The 18,609-nt window shown below is 41.0% G+C and overlaps 3 protein-coding genes across 3 annotated transcripts; 2 read left to right on the top strand and 1 right to left on the bottom strand.

The window, feature by feature from the left end:
• The first annotated feature begins 3,880 nt into the window (after positions 1–3,880).
• On the top strand, positions 3,881–6,074 carry snrpf (small nuclear ribonucleoprotein polypeptide F). The gene is made up of 4 exons (XM_080420978.1): positions 3,881–4,006; positions 4,673–4,798; positions 5,116–5,180; positions 5,810–6,074. The coding sequence occupies exons 1-4, from the start codon at positions 4,004–4,006 to the stop codon at positions 5,874–5,876; spliced, it is 261 nt and encodes an 86-aa protein (XP_080277104.1). The 5' UTR covers positions 3,881–4,003; the 3' UTR covers positions 5,877–6,074.
• Positions 6,075–7,260: 1,186 nt separating this feature from the next.
• Positions 7,261–11,619, top strand: amdhd1 (amidohydrolase domain containing 1; the record flags this gene model as incomplete). Its single annotated transcript, XM_080420957.1, has 9 exons — positions 7,261–7,397; positions 7,551–7,657; positions 7,795–7,859; positions 7,965–8,242; positions 8,781–9,006; positions 9,465–9,589; positions 9,734–9,827; positions 10,321–10,481; positions 11,514–11,619. The coding sequence occupies 9 exons, from the start codon at positions 7,261–7,263 to the stop codon at positions 11,617–11,619; spliced, it is 1,299 nt and encodes a 432-aa protein (XP_080277083.1).
• A 693-nt stretch (positions 11,620–12,312) lies between these two features.
• On the bottom strand, positions 12,313–17,918 carry LOC308079456 (tetraspanin-9). Its single transcript, XM_080420960.1, has 9 exons — positions 17,692–17,918; positions 17,306–17,354; positions 16,824–16,903; positions 16,080–16,271; positions 15,759–15,833; positions 15,575–15,676; positions 14,539–14,670; positions 13,037–13,120; positions 12,313–12,948 (listed from the first exon to the last, which is right to left on the bottom strand). The coding sequence occupies exons 3-9, from the start codon at positions 16,884–16,886 to the stop codon at positions 12,877–12,879; spliced, it is 720 nt and encodes a 239-aa protein (XP_080277086.1). The 5' UTR covers positions 16,887–16,903; positions 17,306–17,354; positions 17,692–17,918; the 3' UTR covers positions 12,313–12,876.
• Between the last annotated feature and the right edge of the window lie 691 nt (positions 17,919–18,609).

Here is an 18,609-nt window from a genome sequence, read left to right as displayed (position 1 = left end):
CTTTACACCACTGTCTATTGCTGCTATTCAACTGCACATAAATTTGTAAGGAGAAGAGTGACAGCACTCTGAAACTCCACCCCCTTTCTGCATTTTCTTTGGTTTAAAGGAACATTCCAGCGAGTCATCATGAGTCACAGTCAGACTACAGTGTAAAGGCACATTCCAGTCAAAAGAGTCACAGTTTGTTTAAAGCAGTGGTTCTCAAACCTTTTGATTTCAAGAACCCCCCAGTTTGGTATTCATTATTAAACCAAGGACCCCCATAACTTAGAGAGTATACAAAATAATGGAATGGATCGGTGCATAGTGTGGGTCCATTTGGTTCCCTTTGTACACTCTCTTGAGGTACAGTCCTGTTCAAAGATGATGTCCATTTGGCAATAATTTAGCTGGGGACCCTCTGGAACCCCCTCGGGGACTATATCGTGCTGTGCTTATCTGCACAGCACGATAAACGTTATTAATTGGCTTCAGATGGGGTGGACATAAGAGCTTTGGGACGACTTTGGTGACGCACTTCAAATTGCAGGGTTATTTGGTCACTTGGCTGAACCTGACAAGGGGCATTGTTGACAACATTTTTGGTATCCATTCAAAAACATCGGAATGCAAGACAATAAAGGCTTTTTAATTCCAGCTCTGCTTTCCACATGGCAGTCTCTGTTCAACAGTAGATGACTGTCTGGTGGCCTCATACAAGAACACATAATTAATAAATATCATATAAGCACTAAGCAGTGCTTAATAGGAGTCCAAGCTGAAGCAGCAATGCTGCTAGAACCCTGGGCCTGATTTTTAGACCTATTCTTCCTTCTGCCCTAAAAGTTTCTGGGTATTAAGTTCCTAATTAAATTTGATTGACTAATGAACTTTAAAAGGGTGAGGCTCATGCATTGACCAAAGTCAACGACCATTGGCCCAGTCATCATAAAACTTGCAAGGTGTAGTAGGTTCCTGAATCACTGAAATGTCAAATCGACCACTAGGGTGTGCTACAAATGCAAAATGTGTGTGCCATCAGTTCCAATTAAACATTATCAATCAAATCACTGGCAGTTTGTCCAAACTGGATAGTTTTTAATTAAGCTTTTGAAATACATCCCCAAAATGTTTTTTAAAAGTGACCAATAGGGAGTGTCGAAACTGCTCAAAAAGGACTCGGCTCGGAACAAATTTGTCCCTAGTATGATGAATGTCTGTCCAACACACTGCACAGGCAATCCAGTCTAAAGTGAGTATTGATCTGTAGGACAATTGACATGTGTTATGATAATAGGCCTGTGTCTTCAACACACAATACTGTGTACAGTGTGCCCCCCTGTGCCCAGAAATGGTATGTAAACAATGATTATGGCAGTGTAATCTGTCAAAAATGGAAAACTATTTGGTCTCCAGCTCTCCACACCTGATCTATTAATCTGCCTAAGACACACCCACCCACACAATTATGGGACACAGTACTACTTATGTTATAACAGCACTACTGTTATAACAGAGACTGAGACATTTACACTATGGAAGGCTGTGGAAAGAAGCATGGGGCCCTTTTCATTCATACTGTGTGTCCAAATGTGAGCACATTTACACATGGTCAGTGCCTGAGAGGAGTCTCGTGCTTTATGCTTCCTGCGGTTCAGCCTCTCCGCAGACGCAGTCAGCTTCAGCTTGCGTCTGTCAGTCAGCTCCACCAGACAGAACTTAGCTCTCCTCCACCAACATCAAAGGGCCCTTTGGACCGGAATGCTCCCATTTAAACTGACCTGAGAATATCAAAAGGTTTAGTTTAGCCTGTAACACTTTACAAGTAGACACACTTAGAGTAGCTTACTCAAACGGACACAAACACGTGGGCACGTTTATGTGATGCCTGACCATACGTGTTCTCTCTCTCTATCTCTCTCTCACTCTCTCACACACACACACACACACACACACACGCGCGCGCACACGCACGCGCGCACGCACGCGCGCGCACACGCACGCGCACACGCACGCGCGCACACACACACACACACACACACACACACACACACACACACACACACACACACACACACACACACACACACACACACACAGACACACACACACACACACACACACACACACACACACACACACACACACACACACACACACACACACACACCACAGGGTGTAACCCAACACGCACACGCATGACTGCATATTACACACACCATAACAGGCGTGATGATGACTGACTGATTGGTCGGTAATAACAAAAAGGTGGTTCAATCCAAAACATCCAAAAACGGTGGAGAAGAAACAGGCTAAATGATGTAAGGACATCAGTATTTCAAACATCAGTATTTCAAACATGCATAGAAAGGCCTAGAGTACTTTCAGAGGAATTTCTGTCAAAGCCCAGGCCTCACTGTAGGAAGTTAGATGTTAGTTTGATTCATAATGTCAGGTTTGAACTTGTCAGATGCTTTAATAACAGTCCCAATGCTTCACGATAGAAAAATGAGTGAGATCTGTAGTAGACCGTGCCCAGACAGAGACGACATGACCCAGATTTATGGCAATCAATTCACATTTTTTCCTCCTAAAGCAGGTCATAGTTATGATGAAATAAAGCTAACTATGTCTAAACATCTCTTAGACAAGGTCGGTGTTCGAGTGACATGTTTTCATTGGATCAAGATGCCACAGGCCTACACTTGGTTCCACTCACTGGTGTGAAGGGTTCAGCGGATAGGCAACATGCAGGGGTCATCAATATGTCCGTACAGGTACAAATGTGTCTGTCCGTGGCAAGACTTGGCCTGGGCCGTGGCAAATTTTGGATTTTGTTTTTACACACCATTGTAATGTTCTTATTTTGATCATAAGACCCAATGACTGAATGTCAGTCTCCAGGTTTTCTTCAGAATGTGTATGACACTGATTTACTATGACACTGTGTATGGCACATTAGGAGTCCACTAGTATAGTGGTTCTTAAACGTTTTATTTTTCTATTACATTACATTTGTACACTCTCAGAGGTACAGACCTGTAATGGTCATTTAGGCCTAGCTCTTTATATATTTGTCTACTCATTTTGTATGTCCATGGCAAAACCACCACTACAAGCCAGCATGGCAATGACCCCTGACAACATGCTAGACAAATTAGAACTCTGAAAGCCTTCTCTGAGACGGAAAGTGTTTTATAAGAAATTTACAGCAAAATCACTTTATCTTCTGAAAGAAATTATGGGAAAGTATACAGTCCATAATACTGTGTAATTCGTCTGTGCACTGCAAACCCCCAGGCCGCTAGATGGCAGTACATAACTTTAACATTACTCACTTCCAGTGTTGCCATGTCTGCTTATTATAAGCGACTTAAGGCTTATTTTTCTGTAAAGTTGCTTGTAAATATTGGTAGTTGCGATTTTTTTTGGCTTGTTTCTAAAGTGTGGTTGCTTATTTGGGCTTGCTTCACAATTTTTTGATTATTTTAACCAGTGGTTCTCAAATATTTTCATGTCAAGGACCCCCACATTTATGTATTTGTCCCCTAACACCCATCTGAATGTTTAAAAAATCTTCCAAATATTCCACATTTTATTTCAAGATTTGTTTTGAAAATAGCAGCAGAATATAGCAGAAGCAGATCTACAAGCTCATTGTAAAGTAGCAAAGTAGAGTATATTTCTCTGTCATTAAATGTTTCAATGAATTGAGTACAAAGGACCCCAATGGAAACAAGCCATAGTGCTTTCTTGGGTTTAAAATCCTCTTAACAGACCTTGTATTGAACTGTTACTTCCCTGTGCTTCTTTTTGGCTTGTTTTCATAGACCTTGTTGCTTGTTTCTCTCGCAAAACCTGGCAACGCTGCTCACTTCCGTTGAGGTTCACGCAGTGTAATACTTCCGGCTCGGCGGCAAAGCGTGCTGTGTGTTGACTGAGTGTTACGTTATTGTGTCGTTAAAATAATAACTATAATAATAACTACCCTGAGTGATTTAGAACACACAACTGAGTCGAAATGGTGAGAATACAATATTAGAGCTGTTTGTTGTCGGTTGTTTTGGAGGAAACATGTTTATCTTACAGCTCTTTTGCTGGTAGCCTTTGCTTTTAGTTGGTTAGCATGACTAGCTAACGCTAGCGGTCTCTCATTCAAACGAATGGATGTGAGCATTATAACATTTCTGCAGTGTTGGAAAAAACACTCACATTTTTTACTTAAGTTAAACTATCAATACTGCAACGTAGAAATACTCTGTTATAAGTAAAAGTCTGGTAATCAAAATTTACTTGCGTTAAAGTGCAAAAGTGTTGGTATCAAAACGTACTCAAAGTACCAAAAGTGAAAGTATTCATTATGCAGAATGTCCCATTTCCAAATGTATAAAAATGCCTCGAAAATAGCAGATTTACAAGCTTGTAGATCGTCTATTTTCAAGTATGTATAGGGCTGAAGTGGTTAATGCATGTTTTGTAATCATAATAATCAAAATCTACAAAGAAAATAGTAACTGGAGAAGATGCACGGAGATCTTTTATAATCTAACATCACTGTGGTCACGTTAGATGAAAATAGCTGATCTATAAACTCAAAGCGCCATTGTAGATTGGCCATTTTTTGCCTAAATCAGCCTCAACACGTTACCAGATCATGTGATTGTTTGTTGCATCTTGTGTTTCTCCATAGAGTTTACCTCTGAACCCGAAGCCCTTCCTGAACGGCCTGACAGGGAAACCAGTCATGGTGAAGCTGAAGTGGGGGATGGAATACAAGGGCTACCTGGTGTCTGTGGATGGATACATGAACATGCAGGTCAGTACTTACAGTGGTGGAAGAAGTACTTGCATGTTTTACTTAAGTGAAAGTATCAGTACCGCAATGTAGAAATACCCTGTTGCAAGTAAAAGTCCGGAATACCTAATTTACTTGAGTAAAAGTATTGGTTACTTTACACCACTGGTACTGTACATGTTAAACACAATAAAATAGGCTTCAATTTAAGCTGGAAGAACAGCTGTTGCTGAGTGTAAACCTCTATTGCCACTGTTAAATATCTGTTGCCATGTGAATAAATAAACCATCACAGTTTAAGATGTTTGACATTTATGTTATGCTCGTCTCCTTAACAGTTGGCGAACACAGAAGAGTATGTGGATGGTGCATTAGCGGGTCATCTTGGAGAAGTGCTGATCAGGTAATATAAATTCTGATAATGTGTACACTGTACTTTTTTAAATGTAGAAACACTGGGTTCCTTCAGTCAGTAGACCAGATGAAACATCTTTAAAAAAGAAATGTAGCAAAGAAAACAATTATTTCAAAGTTAAAGCTCTATATTATGATAGTAATCATTGCTATAGTGTGTTTGTTCAGTAACGGGGGGTCTCTCCAGCTCTCTAATAAATATAAAATACATTTTCAGGTGGGTCACCATTGCCAATGTCATCCAATCTAGAGAGAGAACCCACTTATCACCTTCAATTGTATAGTGCTCCTGTTCCAATTTTGTCTGCGAATGTTCTCATGTTTATCCTGTATGTGTTCTCTCCCTGGATGAAATTGGTATCCTGACCTGAAAATATATTTTCTGTTTAAATAGTTGGAGAGACCCCCATTACTCAAGAAACACTGTATATAGCAATGGTTACTATGGGAATATAGAGCTATTTTACACGTACAACACAATAAAATAAAAATCATTTGCACAACGATTAATTATTAGCCCTATAATCTTACTTTAATGGAAGCAAGGGGATTTGATGAATGATGGAGCTGTTCTGTTAGATATTGTTTTGTGTGCTGAGACATTCTTCATCTCCACAGGTGCAATAATGTATTGTACATCAGAGGTGTAGAAGAAGAGGAGGAAGATGGAGAAATGAGAGAGTGATGAAAAGGTGCCAGGAGAGAATGCTCCAAATGATTCCCTGTATGAGTGCGTTTGTGTTGTTTTAGTTGTATTACTTTGTACTTTTGTGTGTTCACCATGTCAAATGCCGCTTGGGGTTAATTAAGTTTCGAAAAATATTTTTGTTTTTTTACTGTATGAAAGTCCAGTTATACAGACAATAAAGAATATTGTACCCTTTCTTAAAATTGTCGTCTTGAGTTTTATTAGTATGATGTCTTAACCATTTGAACCCTAGTGTCCCTATTCTGGGCATGTAATGCGAAAATAGATGGTGTAGAGCAGTGGTGTGGTCTAGGTTTTTTTTCGGAGGTATACGATAATCATTCCCTGCACGAGATGCGCATGGTCGTGGCTATACGCTAGCGCGTTTTCAATGGATGAAATGGTTAGTAGACTGTATACGCTTTTTCCCCAAAAAATCTACACTGTATACGGCGTATACAGCGGGACACGGTAGAACACACCACTGGTGTAGAGGGAAACATAAAAAAGGTGGGGACCAAGTTACGTACCCTATAGATCCCTGTGGGACTCCTGTCAACTGAATTATATAGGGTTTAAATTGTTAACAGACCACTAAAGACTGAAATACACAAATGTTAATAACAGTCCATAAGACGGTAAAAGATGCATGAACTAGAAAAAGTGCTCCTCGGACCACAGGTCTCCGCCAGGTCAGGTAGGTTAGTGTGGACGGATCCGTCTTGATCACTTGACCAAAGAGATAATATGTACAGATTTGCGTGATGTTTGTAGGAGTAATATAAAAAAGGTGGCCTCCTGGTGGCACTATAATAGGTCAATGTTAAAAGAATGGCATGTGTTTATGATTTGAGGCATTTTGTTCAAAACGGAGCACTCCTGCAAACTTTGGAAGCCATTTTTCATCATTCAGGATGGAATATGAAAAATCTGAAAGACCTGTTTTGTTTAATGACTACTAGAGATACTGTGTACCGATTTGCATGATGTTTGGACAAAACCTGTAGGAGTACTGTAAAAATGTGTTTTGCAAACAGCGGTCTCCTGGTAATAACAGGCCCATGTGAAAAAGTTGGGGCAGAGGTTCTGAATTGGCATCCAGGGAGAGTGTGTGCACAGTTTCGCTGCGATCAAGCCAACAGTGCCAGAGATTAGCTGTCCACAGGCGGACACGCAGGCCTGGCGGAGACAATCAACTCATCCATGTCAAAGTAGTTATTTCTGTGTATGCAAATGATGGGAGTAGACCTAGACCATACCCGCTTTTTTACACTTTGAACTTTGTTCTCCTGGTCAAATATTTGCTTTTCTCCAAACTGCGGCAGTGAGTGAACGCTTCTAGCGGAGACACATCTTTTGGTCTGTTATTCAGAATAACAAAATGTCCAGCAATTACAGACTTTTGGTAAAGAATGCGAAACAGGTGGTCTTGATTTGCAACCAAGGAGAAAAGTACCTGACAAAGGATGGAATGCAGAACCTTTATGTAATTGAAAATAGCAGCATAGTAATTGGGAGGTAAGATACTTTGGTTTATTTCTATAGTCACTACATTTTGGCATATTTTATGTGTTGTGATAAGCCTATTGAAATCCTTACAATAATTGGTGCTCAGACCTCTAGTATCTAAAGTATCTAACGAATCTAGTAATGCGTTATCTATTTCTCCAGAGACGGGCTGATTAAAGCGGTGGGGCCTGCAAATACCATTAAGTCCCAATATTTAGAAGAATCGTTTGAAAAAGTGATTGATGCAACAGGAATGTGTGTCATACCGGGTGAGTATCCTTCCATAGCAGCAGAGCAGAACTGGGCTATTTCCAGGGTCCATAGATTTGTGATCTGTGAATTACATTGCATAACATTAAAATCAGTGGTGGTCATGGCAATTACTAGAGGAATGTTCTTGTTTCAGGTTTGGTTGACGCTCACACCCATCCAGTTTGGGCTGGTGACAGGGTGCATGAATTTGCCATGAAGGTATATCATTGTGATCTCAATGCTTCCAGTTAACCTGAGTTGCATGCACTGGTTAGTAAATTAATCTCAGTTGGAGAGGTAATGCAAGAAGTATTGTTCATGCAGCTTGCTGGCGCCACCTACATGGATGTGCATCGTGCTGGTGGAGGGATCCACTTTACTGTGGATCACACACGGGCAGCTCCGGCCTCCGTCTTACTGGCCTCACTGACCAGCCGGCTGGGTCGGATGCAGAGAGCTGGCACCACCCTGGTGGAATGTAAGAGTGGCTACGGTCTGGAGCTGCAGACGGAGCTCAAGATGCTGGAGGTTATAGAGACAGCCAGACGCACCCTGCCCATCAACATCTCTTCAACCTACTGTGGAGCCCATGCTGTGCCCAAGTACTGAACACTAACTATCTTGGTGACACAGTCACTTAACTATCCTCTCCCTGATCTTTTTAATGAAAATCCTTGAAGCTATATAACTGAACAGTGGGACTTAAGTCCGGAAATTCTTGTTGTCTTACGACCATGTCGCTTGCCTAAGATAATATATTTTTGACTTTTCAGTTGAAAATCAATCAGTCCTTGAGGTGTCCAGAGTCCATCCACTATCACTGTGGTTCTCAACCTCTGGGCCAGGGCCCTATGGTGGGTCGTGAGGATCAAGTGTAGCCCCCCAAATAATTGCCAAAACACAACGATTATAATGATATTACATTAATATAAACAAATATGTAAAAAAATGTTTTTCATTGTGATACCGATTTTAAATTATACTACGTTAGTTCCATTGATCCAAGCCGGAAACACAATCGATCGATCGATTCATTATAATAAACATGCTCTGATAATGCACACGCAAGCTTTTGAGATTTTTGGAGTGGGCCCTGATCCAGAAAAGGTTGAGGACCACTGCACTCACTCTCTTTCTCAGGGGTAAGACGGTTGCAGAGGCCACGGCAGACATACTGCAGGTTCAGTTGCCACAGATGAAGGAGCGTATGTCTGCAGGGGCTCTGAGGGTGGATAACATCGATGTGTTCTGTGAGGAGGGGGTGTTTGATCTCAGCTCCACGCGCTCCATCCTGCAGGCTGGTAAAGATATGGGCCTCAATATCAACTTCCATGGAGACGAACTCCACCCCATGAACTCTGCACAGGTATTATTATTCAGTACACATAGACATATTGCAGGAGCTGCATTTTTGCTTATTTCACTAATCTTATTTTATCTGGAGTGGATTTGATCAACCGTATCACCACACCAGTGGTTCTCAAAGTGGGAAAATCTTCAGCAAAATCAGTTTAACCACTTTAACCCTATATATCTACAAGCTCACGACACGTCGATGTGACGTGTTGTGAACTTGTAGATCTGCTATTTTCAAAGAATCTTGAATTTCTTTTATGAAATTGGAATATTTTTTGAAACATTTTAACAACACAAATCTTGTATGGGGGTCCCTGGCACCAAATATGTTCAGATGGGGGGGGGGGGGGGGGTCTGCAGCCAAATGCATATTAATTTGGGGGTCCATGACAAAGTTTGACATACACACTACATGGACAGTACATTTCCAGTAGTAGTAGCATTAATGTGCTTTTGTTTATGTTCAAGTTGGGGGCAGAGCTTGGAGCCTTAGCCATTAGTCACCTGGAAGAGGTTACAGATGAGGGCATCGCTGCCATGGCAACAGCGAAAACAGCAGCTGTCCTTCTGCCAACTACAGCCTACATTCTGCGGTAGTGTATCTCTCACACTCACACACACACACACACACACACACACACACACACACACACACACACACACACACACACACACACACACACACACACAAACATTTTACGGTCCTGGGTTATCTAACAGTCATTATGGGTGTACAGGCTCCCCCAGCCCCGGGCCAGGGACATGTTGGAGGCTGGAGTAATTGTTGCCCTGGGCAGTGATTTCAACCCCAATGCCTACTGCTGTTCCATGGTGAGTATATTGTATATACGACCACAGAACTGTCAAAGATGGTGGTCGGCAAGATGAGACAGAGGGAGGTGAAGGGGTGAGAAATAAAGGTGTCCTGTTAAAGACTCCAAATGTATCACTCACAAGTGGGTTACAGCCGGTAGTTTAGTTGGTGCTTAAAAATATCCATATCGACCTCTGTCGGGTGGAAACCTCATATGTCCAAAACAGTTACAAAGGATCCAAATTTCAAAAGTAGTAGATCGACAAGCTCAAAACGCGCCGCTTTGCACCGCGTTTCGAGCTTGCAGATCTGCTACTTTTGTGCGACGCTGTAGTATGAAAAAAATTAAGTAAATTAACACCCCAAGTGGGGTGTTAATTTACAAAAACAAAAACACAAAAAGTTAGAAAATGGAGATAGGAGGTTTCTTCCCGACGGCAACCATATGTTTCTTTGATCACTCTTGTCTTTTTCTCCACTTTTCCTTGCTTTCTGCCTATGTGTTTACAGCCACTGGTCATGCACCTGGCCTGTGTGAACATGAGGATGTCGATGCCAGAGGCTCTGGCCGCGGCCACCATCAATGCGGCCTACGCCCTGGGGAGATCCCACACAAACGGCTCCCTGGAAGTCAATAAACATGGAGACCTGCTGGTCCTCAACACCACACGGTAAATTAGCCGGGATGGCGGCGATCTGACGGCTCGGTTTAACCTCATTAACCCTGGTGTCACTTCTTTTGGCCAATTTACAAAAAAAGGACACCAGGGGCCAATCAGGAGAGAGTACCCATTTATCAGCTATCATTTTTGATAGTGTTCCAGTTCCAATTTTGTCTGCTCATTTCTTTGTGTCTTCACTTCCAAATTCACTTGTTAAATCTGTATCCTGAGTTCTCTATCCTGATTGGATAAAATTAGTATCCCGACCTGAAAATGTTTCTGTTTATTAAAAGAGCTGGAGAGACATGGAGACTCCTGTTAATGAACACACACTCTATAGTAATGAGTACTATCAGAATATAGAGCTATTTAACACTTATTCTAACCAAAGAAAATCACTTACCCTACCTTTAATGCATCCTGATGCATTGTGAGACTGTAGATTGGTAATTTGTGCTATTTGTCATACAAGTATAAAGGGTTTAAGTAGTTAATCTTGCACGAAAAGATTAACTACGTGGCTTAACTAGCTATCTGATATTGTGCACTCAAACATACTTTAGCGTGAGCTGTCAAACCAGCATCTGCTAACCTAGCAGAACCTCCTGTCTTGTTAGCCCACACCTCAGTCAGTTATCAAATATGTAAATGAGCTGTGGTATTCATTCCAAGTGAGAACTGGGAAGTTTCCAAATTCAGAGTAGGAAAACTCCACACGAATGACCCTCTGGGCTTTTCTCTGGGCTCCGACTTCTCAGAGGTGATACTTGAGACGTGACAAATACAAGAAGCAACATGGCAACATTCGTGTTGAAAGTTTAAGGTTCAAATGAGATATCACAGCGATTGACAGTTTTAAGCAGACCTTCAAGTTTCCACTCTGAGGTGGAAAGTAGCAAGACATAAAAATCCCACGTCCAACTTGGCCATTATCACATAAGTACATCTATGTCCAGAGGACTACATCTTATAAGTAGTACTACAGATGTGTCCAATGTTGACCGATATATTAGTTCATGTGTTTTGTCTGTTTTACTGCAGGTGGGAACATCTCATCTACCAACTGGGTGGACACCAGGAGCTCATCCGCTATGTTGTCATTGAAGGCAATGTTGTCTATGACAATGACAAAACTATGGACTTCTAGACACAGAAAGTATGTATACTGTATACTATTTTTTTTTCTTCGAATGCTTACCATTACCAATACCCTTACGTTTTCAGAATTTATAGAGTGAATATCACTTTTTGAAAATCTTTAATCATTTTGATGTTTTTCAGAATTTTACAGTACAGATGGGGGCCCCAGAGATAAAGGAAAAAACAAACATGTCAACTGGAGGTCTGTGGCCTAATGCATGTCAAACTGTGGATCCTTTAAATTAAAAAGGTTGATCACGGCTGTACAGTGTGTAGTTTACTGAGAATAAATAAACCAACATCCAGTCTCCCTCGTAAGAGAGGTGACCTGCTTGATTCTTAATAGGTGTTCCTAATAAAATGGCCACTTGTGTGTGTGTGTATATATAGTATATATATTAACTGTTATATCAGTGTATTTGATGGTAAAATTAACAATTGATTCTTTCAAGACGGTATTTCAACTATTCTCTTGGCAGAACCTGACCCCTGTATGCGCTTTCCTTCAGTTAGACCATACAGCATAGTATAGCTACAGCTATCGGTTACTCAATAACTACAGCAAGCAAAGGTATTTCAATTATTGCCCAACAAACAGCAACAATGTTTGTCCTCTCAGAGACCAAATGGTTTATTGATCCAACCTACAGTATCACACCTACATTTTTAAGGTTGCACTAAGACCGTGTTCAGTACTCAACCTAATGTCAGTGTAATCAAAGGGCTGGTGTGAAGCAGCATACCAAACAAGACCAAATAATCAATAGAAAGAGAGACAGCCAATCAATAACTACCAATCATAAGGCCCGAATACTATCAGCTGAGTCAAAACAATGTCTTTAACCCATTATCTGTTTTTATTGATTGTTTTAATGTCTTAATCATGTCATAGTGGTGGTTTTACATAGATCCATAAAAAAACTTTTTAAGCCAACAGCCCAATACAGCTCCCTTTATTCCACTTTCTACTCCATTTGGTTTGGTAGAGCCTTTAAGCTTTTCAAAAATCATTTAAATATAAACACTGGTTAGCAAGTCATGCGATATTCATAAAAAAATACTAATTCAAATACTATTCACAGCAATACCTGGATGTGTAGATGAGAAAGGCAAGAAAGGCTACAGTGGCATGCATTACAAGTATGTGTGGTTTATTTACTGTACTATAAATATAAAGGCACATGTAATGTCAAGGCAAGTAAGGAAATGTTGAGTTGTGGCACTTGAAGACACAATTAAGTGTGTGTAACAGAGAGGAAGACCCTCAAGCTTCATACTTCTTTCCTGCTCGGTGAATCTGCTGGTAAAGCGTCATCGAGAAAGCCATTCCGAGGAGCTGCAAAAAGTAAGGGACATTGAATCAGAATAGAGCACAGCGTGGAGTGATGTTCCATGTCTCAGTGTTTGACAGCTGCTTACTGTACCTGAATGACCAACACACACATGGCGATGGTTCCAAGCAGGTGTTTATTGTCATCCATCCACTCCTCTACCTTCTCATAGCAGCCCTGAGAGAACAACACACAGTCTTGAGGAAAGGAAGGGGATGCATTCTCACAAACATACATCAGAAGGTATTCAGGACAAAAGGTTTAACCACATGAACCCTAGCATGTGTGTGTGTGTGTGTGTGTGTGTGTGTGTGTGTGTGTGTGTGTGTGTGTGTGTGTGTGTGTGTGTGTGTGTGTGTGTGTGTGTGTGTGTGTGTGTTTTTGCCTTACCTTTAAATTTGGAACCCATATTGTATTAACCACAAATAAAAAAGCATTTAACTTTAACTCCATGACCCAACCTCAAGATAATCATTGTGTGGCTGCCGATCAATGTTTTACAATAACCTAAGTTCAGTGCGTGCACGCACACACACACACACACACACACACACACATGAGCCCAACTATTCTAAACAAGCCAAGCCTGTATGAATTTATTTTACCAAATTAACTCAAGCTGTTAATGCTTCTGTCTTTTATGTCTATTAATCATTTTGTAAGCTTGTTATTGATGATCAAGCACCTATGTCTATGTGCATACTAACCAGTTTTGACATTGCAGGAATTAATATATGCTTCATTTTCTATGCAGCACATAACAATCAAATATAATCAAAAATTAAATATTACATAATTTCTGATCTTAACTGACAGTCCAAGTCTTGCAAAATGCTTTTGAATCCAAAATGAAAGGTAAAAATTTTGAGGCAACTTCCTTAACACATTGCATACCAATCGCGTAGATCTACGCGAACCTAAATAATTGCGCAGCGTGCCAGTCGCGTAGATCTACGCGAAGTGGTCTTTTTTTTTTTTTTTTCGCAGGTTCACATTTCGTTGTAGGCCTCCCTCGCAGTGACACATTTCATTGTAGCACACCCGGATATGGAAATATCCGTATCCGGAGATTTTCGTTCCCACCCGCCGTCGCTCTAAATCTTCCCCTAATCCGCCATTATCTCGGTTGTTGTTTTTCTCCTCGCTGATCGCTGTTTAACATAGACCGCGACAACTGCAAAATGGAATGTCGCCGATTGAAACGGTCTTCTCTGGGCCACTCACACAGCTACCCTGTGTGTCTACAAACAGTTTAACACGCGATCTTAAGGTATTTAGCGAGGTCTGTGGCGACGTGAAAAACCAACAAAAAAACCAACAATAAATCACTGGCACTGGTGAGTACATTATGATATTAACACATTCTGGCGTGGAATGTGTTAATACTTAGTTATCCAGGGTCGCCCAGGGCTCTACACTTGTCGCGTTGCAATGCATTGTGAGCTTGTAGATCTGCCTTTTTGGTGAATGTTTGCCCCAGAATAGGGACGCCAGGATTCATGTGGTTAATGGTTAAATACAAAATAAATCCCCTTAATGCTTTCACTCACACGTGCACCCAACTCTGCTTTCACTCACACGTGCACCCAACTCACCCGTGTCCAGAAGGTATTGGTGGCATTGCGCCCACAGTCCTGGTAGATGTCCTGACAGCAGCGGTCAGGCACTACCTTCTCTTGCAGGGCAGCGTGCCAGTCGGTATAGCCCATGACCCCACAACACTTCCACTGAGCAAATTAAGGGAATGGATGAGAGGGTGAACTGGCAATACATTATCATTATACAGCCTTAACGTATAAACTGAATATGTATTTTTTGTTTGGAAGTGAGTATGTTATTCAAAACACATTACATATCCTATTACACAAAACATGTTTTGGTATGGATTGTCCCTGTAAGAGTCAAAGCTTAAATATCTAGACCCGGCCGAAGGAAAGGGAGGAGATTAGGTCTTTGTTGTTGTTTTTTCAGGCCAAGTACCGCCAAGTATTCTTTTTCCCATAAGTTTTATATTTTTGGAAATATTTAACTTTAAATACCATTTAGGCATTTGGCAGCATCATTTTATAATGTAAGTCAAAGGCTGTTGGATCGGGCTGAAACCGTGCACAAATATAGAGTCATACGGCATAGTTGCATCATAGATGACAGACGTCATAAAGTGGACACCTGGCCTGGTGGACATGGGGTATGCGCTCAACTGAACACATGAACCGCTCTAGTCTTATACTATATTATATACCAAAGTGTCAACATGAAAGAGAGGAAGGACATGCACATCCCAAACCCAAAGTTGGGCAGGTGCTGACTGCTGAGCGAAGACCAGTAAGAAATGAAAGAAAATAAACGCTCAAACACTGTAGGGCTCCAATTTAAAAACTGCTTTATTGCACCTACGTGCTGCTGTGACATTTCAAACGTGTCTGATGAAGTGTGTTTAGCTCCAAATGTCACAGCAGCATGCATGTGCAATAAAGAAGTTTTGGAGCCCTCCAGTGTGCAAGCAAATATTTTCTTTTAAAGTGACAACATGGGCCTTTTTTTTCCAGTTGAAAATACGCCATTTGTGTCAAGGGACATGATCGCAAGAGGAAGTATAAAGCAGCCTTCAGTGCCGTGCTTGTGTCGTACCTCTGTCTGTATCGTGTTCCATGCATCCTTCAGACCAGCGTTGTTCTCCGTGGTGTACAGTACCAGGCCTTCTTTCAGGTCCTGTCTGGCATTTTCACTCACCTGTGCAGACATACAGTAGGATGGTATATTGGTATAAGCACGACAACTAATATGGATATGCTGAATCATTTTAAGTATTTACCTTGTCTGTGTAGATGAAGAAGAGGATGAGGAGAATCAGTTCAGCCAACAGGATGATCAACAGAACAATGAAAAACTGTCAACAAAAAGGAGAAAGACAAAGAGTTGGATGTAACCTATTGATTTACCAGAAAAATGTAAGTTACATGAATAATACATACTACGGTAATAAAATAATACATTTACAAAACCAAATATTACCTAATTTTCCTTACTAAAGCACTGTGTAACCTTTTCTTTTAAAAGTGCTACACAAATAAAGTTTATTATCATTAAATATCAACACTCCAGTGATGCATTATGGGTTGTGTAGTTTACATACACTCAACAGCAGGCACTTGTTCTCCTTGATGGCACCCAGACAGCCCAGAAAGCCTGTCACCATGACAACGGTGCCCAGGGTGATGATGAGGTTGGCAGCAGAGAGCGAGGGGAAGGAGGGCGACAGGGTGGCAAAGCTGCCCTGGGACACGGACAGCCATACCCCCACACCCAGCAACCCACACCCACCCAGCTGAAAGACAGAGAGCACATGAAGTAGGCCGGCTTAGTCCGGTCACAATTATGTCATAATCGCAATAATTATCTTTCGTCATAATCATTTCCATGTCATATATTTTCCAAAATAGGGGAAATAGTAGATCTACAACTAAGCTCAAAGCGTGTCACACGTTTTTAGCTTGCAGATCGTCTATTTCCACTATTCATGTTTTGTTCTTTTTACTATAAAGTTATAAGGCTAAATTAAGTAAGTTATTTGTCGTATCTGCCCTGTGCACCTTTAGTTAAAAGGTAGGGTAAGGGCACGGTCCCACCGCACTTTTATTTTACCTCTGGGGCGGAATCTGCCAATGCTTTGTCAATGCAAATGCGTGGATTCTTGAAAAAAATGTGCAAGACCATGAATCCACGCATTTTCATTGACAAAGCATTGGCAGATTCTTGGTTGATATTATCACCCTAATGTTAATTTATTGACAACTAAGTACCTTCTCAGTTTGCAAGTTCTCTCTGAAGTTTTCTTTTCAGAATGATTGTAAGAGAATGTATTAAAGCGATCACATACCCAAAAGAGCAGGTTGAAGAGGAAGAGCATGTATTTAACACAGCAGATGCAGCCACGAGCCATGACTGAATTGAGAGACACTGCAACACAGAATCAACAACTTCTTATTATTAGTAGACTACTCATTATGGATATATACAGTGCCCACAGGTTTGTGAAAATCAGCCATTCTATTATGCATTTCTGATGGGAATGGACATATATAAATCTCTATATTATTATTATTATTTAGATGATGGTTATAATAATAGATTATTCTGATGATTACTATTATTAGTATTATTATTAGTATAATAATAAATAACTGAAACAGCATAAGTTGTAGCAATATAAAATGCAATCTGACAAAATGTTTACAGTGAATCTGAATCATTTATTTGGCTATTTCAAACTATTAATTTATTCATAAGCGATTTTCCCCTCGGATCAGTTTATGGCGCATCCAAAACCACAAGGCAGAAAATGACTTTAGGGCAACTTACCACTTCAGATGGGAGACAAGACAAACTGGCACCGATAGAGGAAATATACCTGCAACATAAAATGTAAAAAAAGTTATTTAGTTATTTTTAAACACATGATGATCACTAAAGTTTGCTACATGATCCTCACCACATTGGACCAAATGGGGTCTCGACGTGACGTCACTGCATGAAGTCAACTTCACAAGTTTTGTGGTTTTGTAGAAAACTTCCCAAAACAAAGATCAAACGCGCCTTTCTTTACACTTTAAACTACCTAACACAAAGTCACTCATTTCCCCAGGGGGTGAAAGTAAAACGAATCGACTTCAACTCCATTATCCTTGTGCTTTGTGATTGTTTAGATTTCTTTTTCATGTGGAACGAACGACGGGATAGTTTCCTACCGTTAGGTTATGAACTGGAGTTCATCATCCTTCTCTCTCTGGAAACCTGCGCATCGTTCATTTGTTGTTGTTGTTGTGTTTTCACAGCGGTCTGTGCGCACAGAAAGTACACGTTTGATGATGTTCATATAATGATGATCGCGAGTCGGGGGTGACTTCTAAACTTTGATGATGTTCCGCCGCGGTGCGCCGATCGTCGTTGGGAGCAGGAGGCTGTTTTCTTTGGAAAGGAAAGGGCGGAAACGGGGGGAGTCTCTGGAGCAGAGCCGTAGAGACGGAAAGAGTTGCGTCCAGTGGCGTCCCCAGGAATTACATTTAGGCAGGCGAGATTTTTTTGTGCTATTTAAAAAAACGATTTGCCTCCGAGGTGTAGTGGAGCAAAAGTACTGAACATTTGAAATACTTGAAATATGGCATAGACTATTCTATGAATATTCTTAATGAACCGCCATTGCTTTATTTACAGTTCGCCCTGTGCTGTGGTGTGTGAATGGAGTTGACGTAGCCCTGAAACATGACTGTCATACCCTCCCGTTTGTATGAGAGCGGGCGAAAACTTCTGGGAACTCAGATTATACCATGACAGTCATGGTGCCGAGTCCCCCATGTCTAAAGTTGTGTTCGATTTTTTCACATTGCCATCTCTCACATAAACATAAACGTTCAGATTTCAAATATAAAGTGCTTACCACCGAGCGACGGAAGTTACAAGGCGATGCGGACCGCGATGAGTACCCATATCTCCCGTATTGTTCAATAAAAAGCATTTTAATCCCATCGCCGACCATTTTTTTTTTGGTAATGTATCAGAGTGCAATACACCTCCCAACCATTAGTGTCGCATGGTTGAAAGTATCGGAGACAATTTGGAGAAAATGGCCGGCGATGGGATTAAAATGCTTTTTATTGAACAATACG

This window comes from Gymnoscopelus braueri (genome assembly GCF_963280865.1).
Source record: "Gymnoscopelus braueri genome assembly, chromosome: 23".
Taxonomy (NCBI): Eukaryota; Metazoa; Chordata; class Actinopteri; order Myctophiformes; family Myctophidae; genus Gymnoscopelus; species Gymnoscopelus braueri.
The sequence above is the reverse complement of the archived record's forward strand: the minus strand, read 5'-3'. Positions and strand labels throughout refer to the sequence as shown.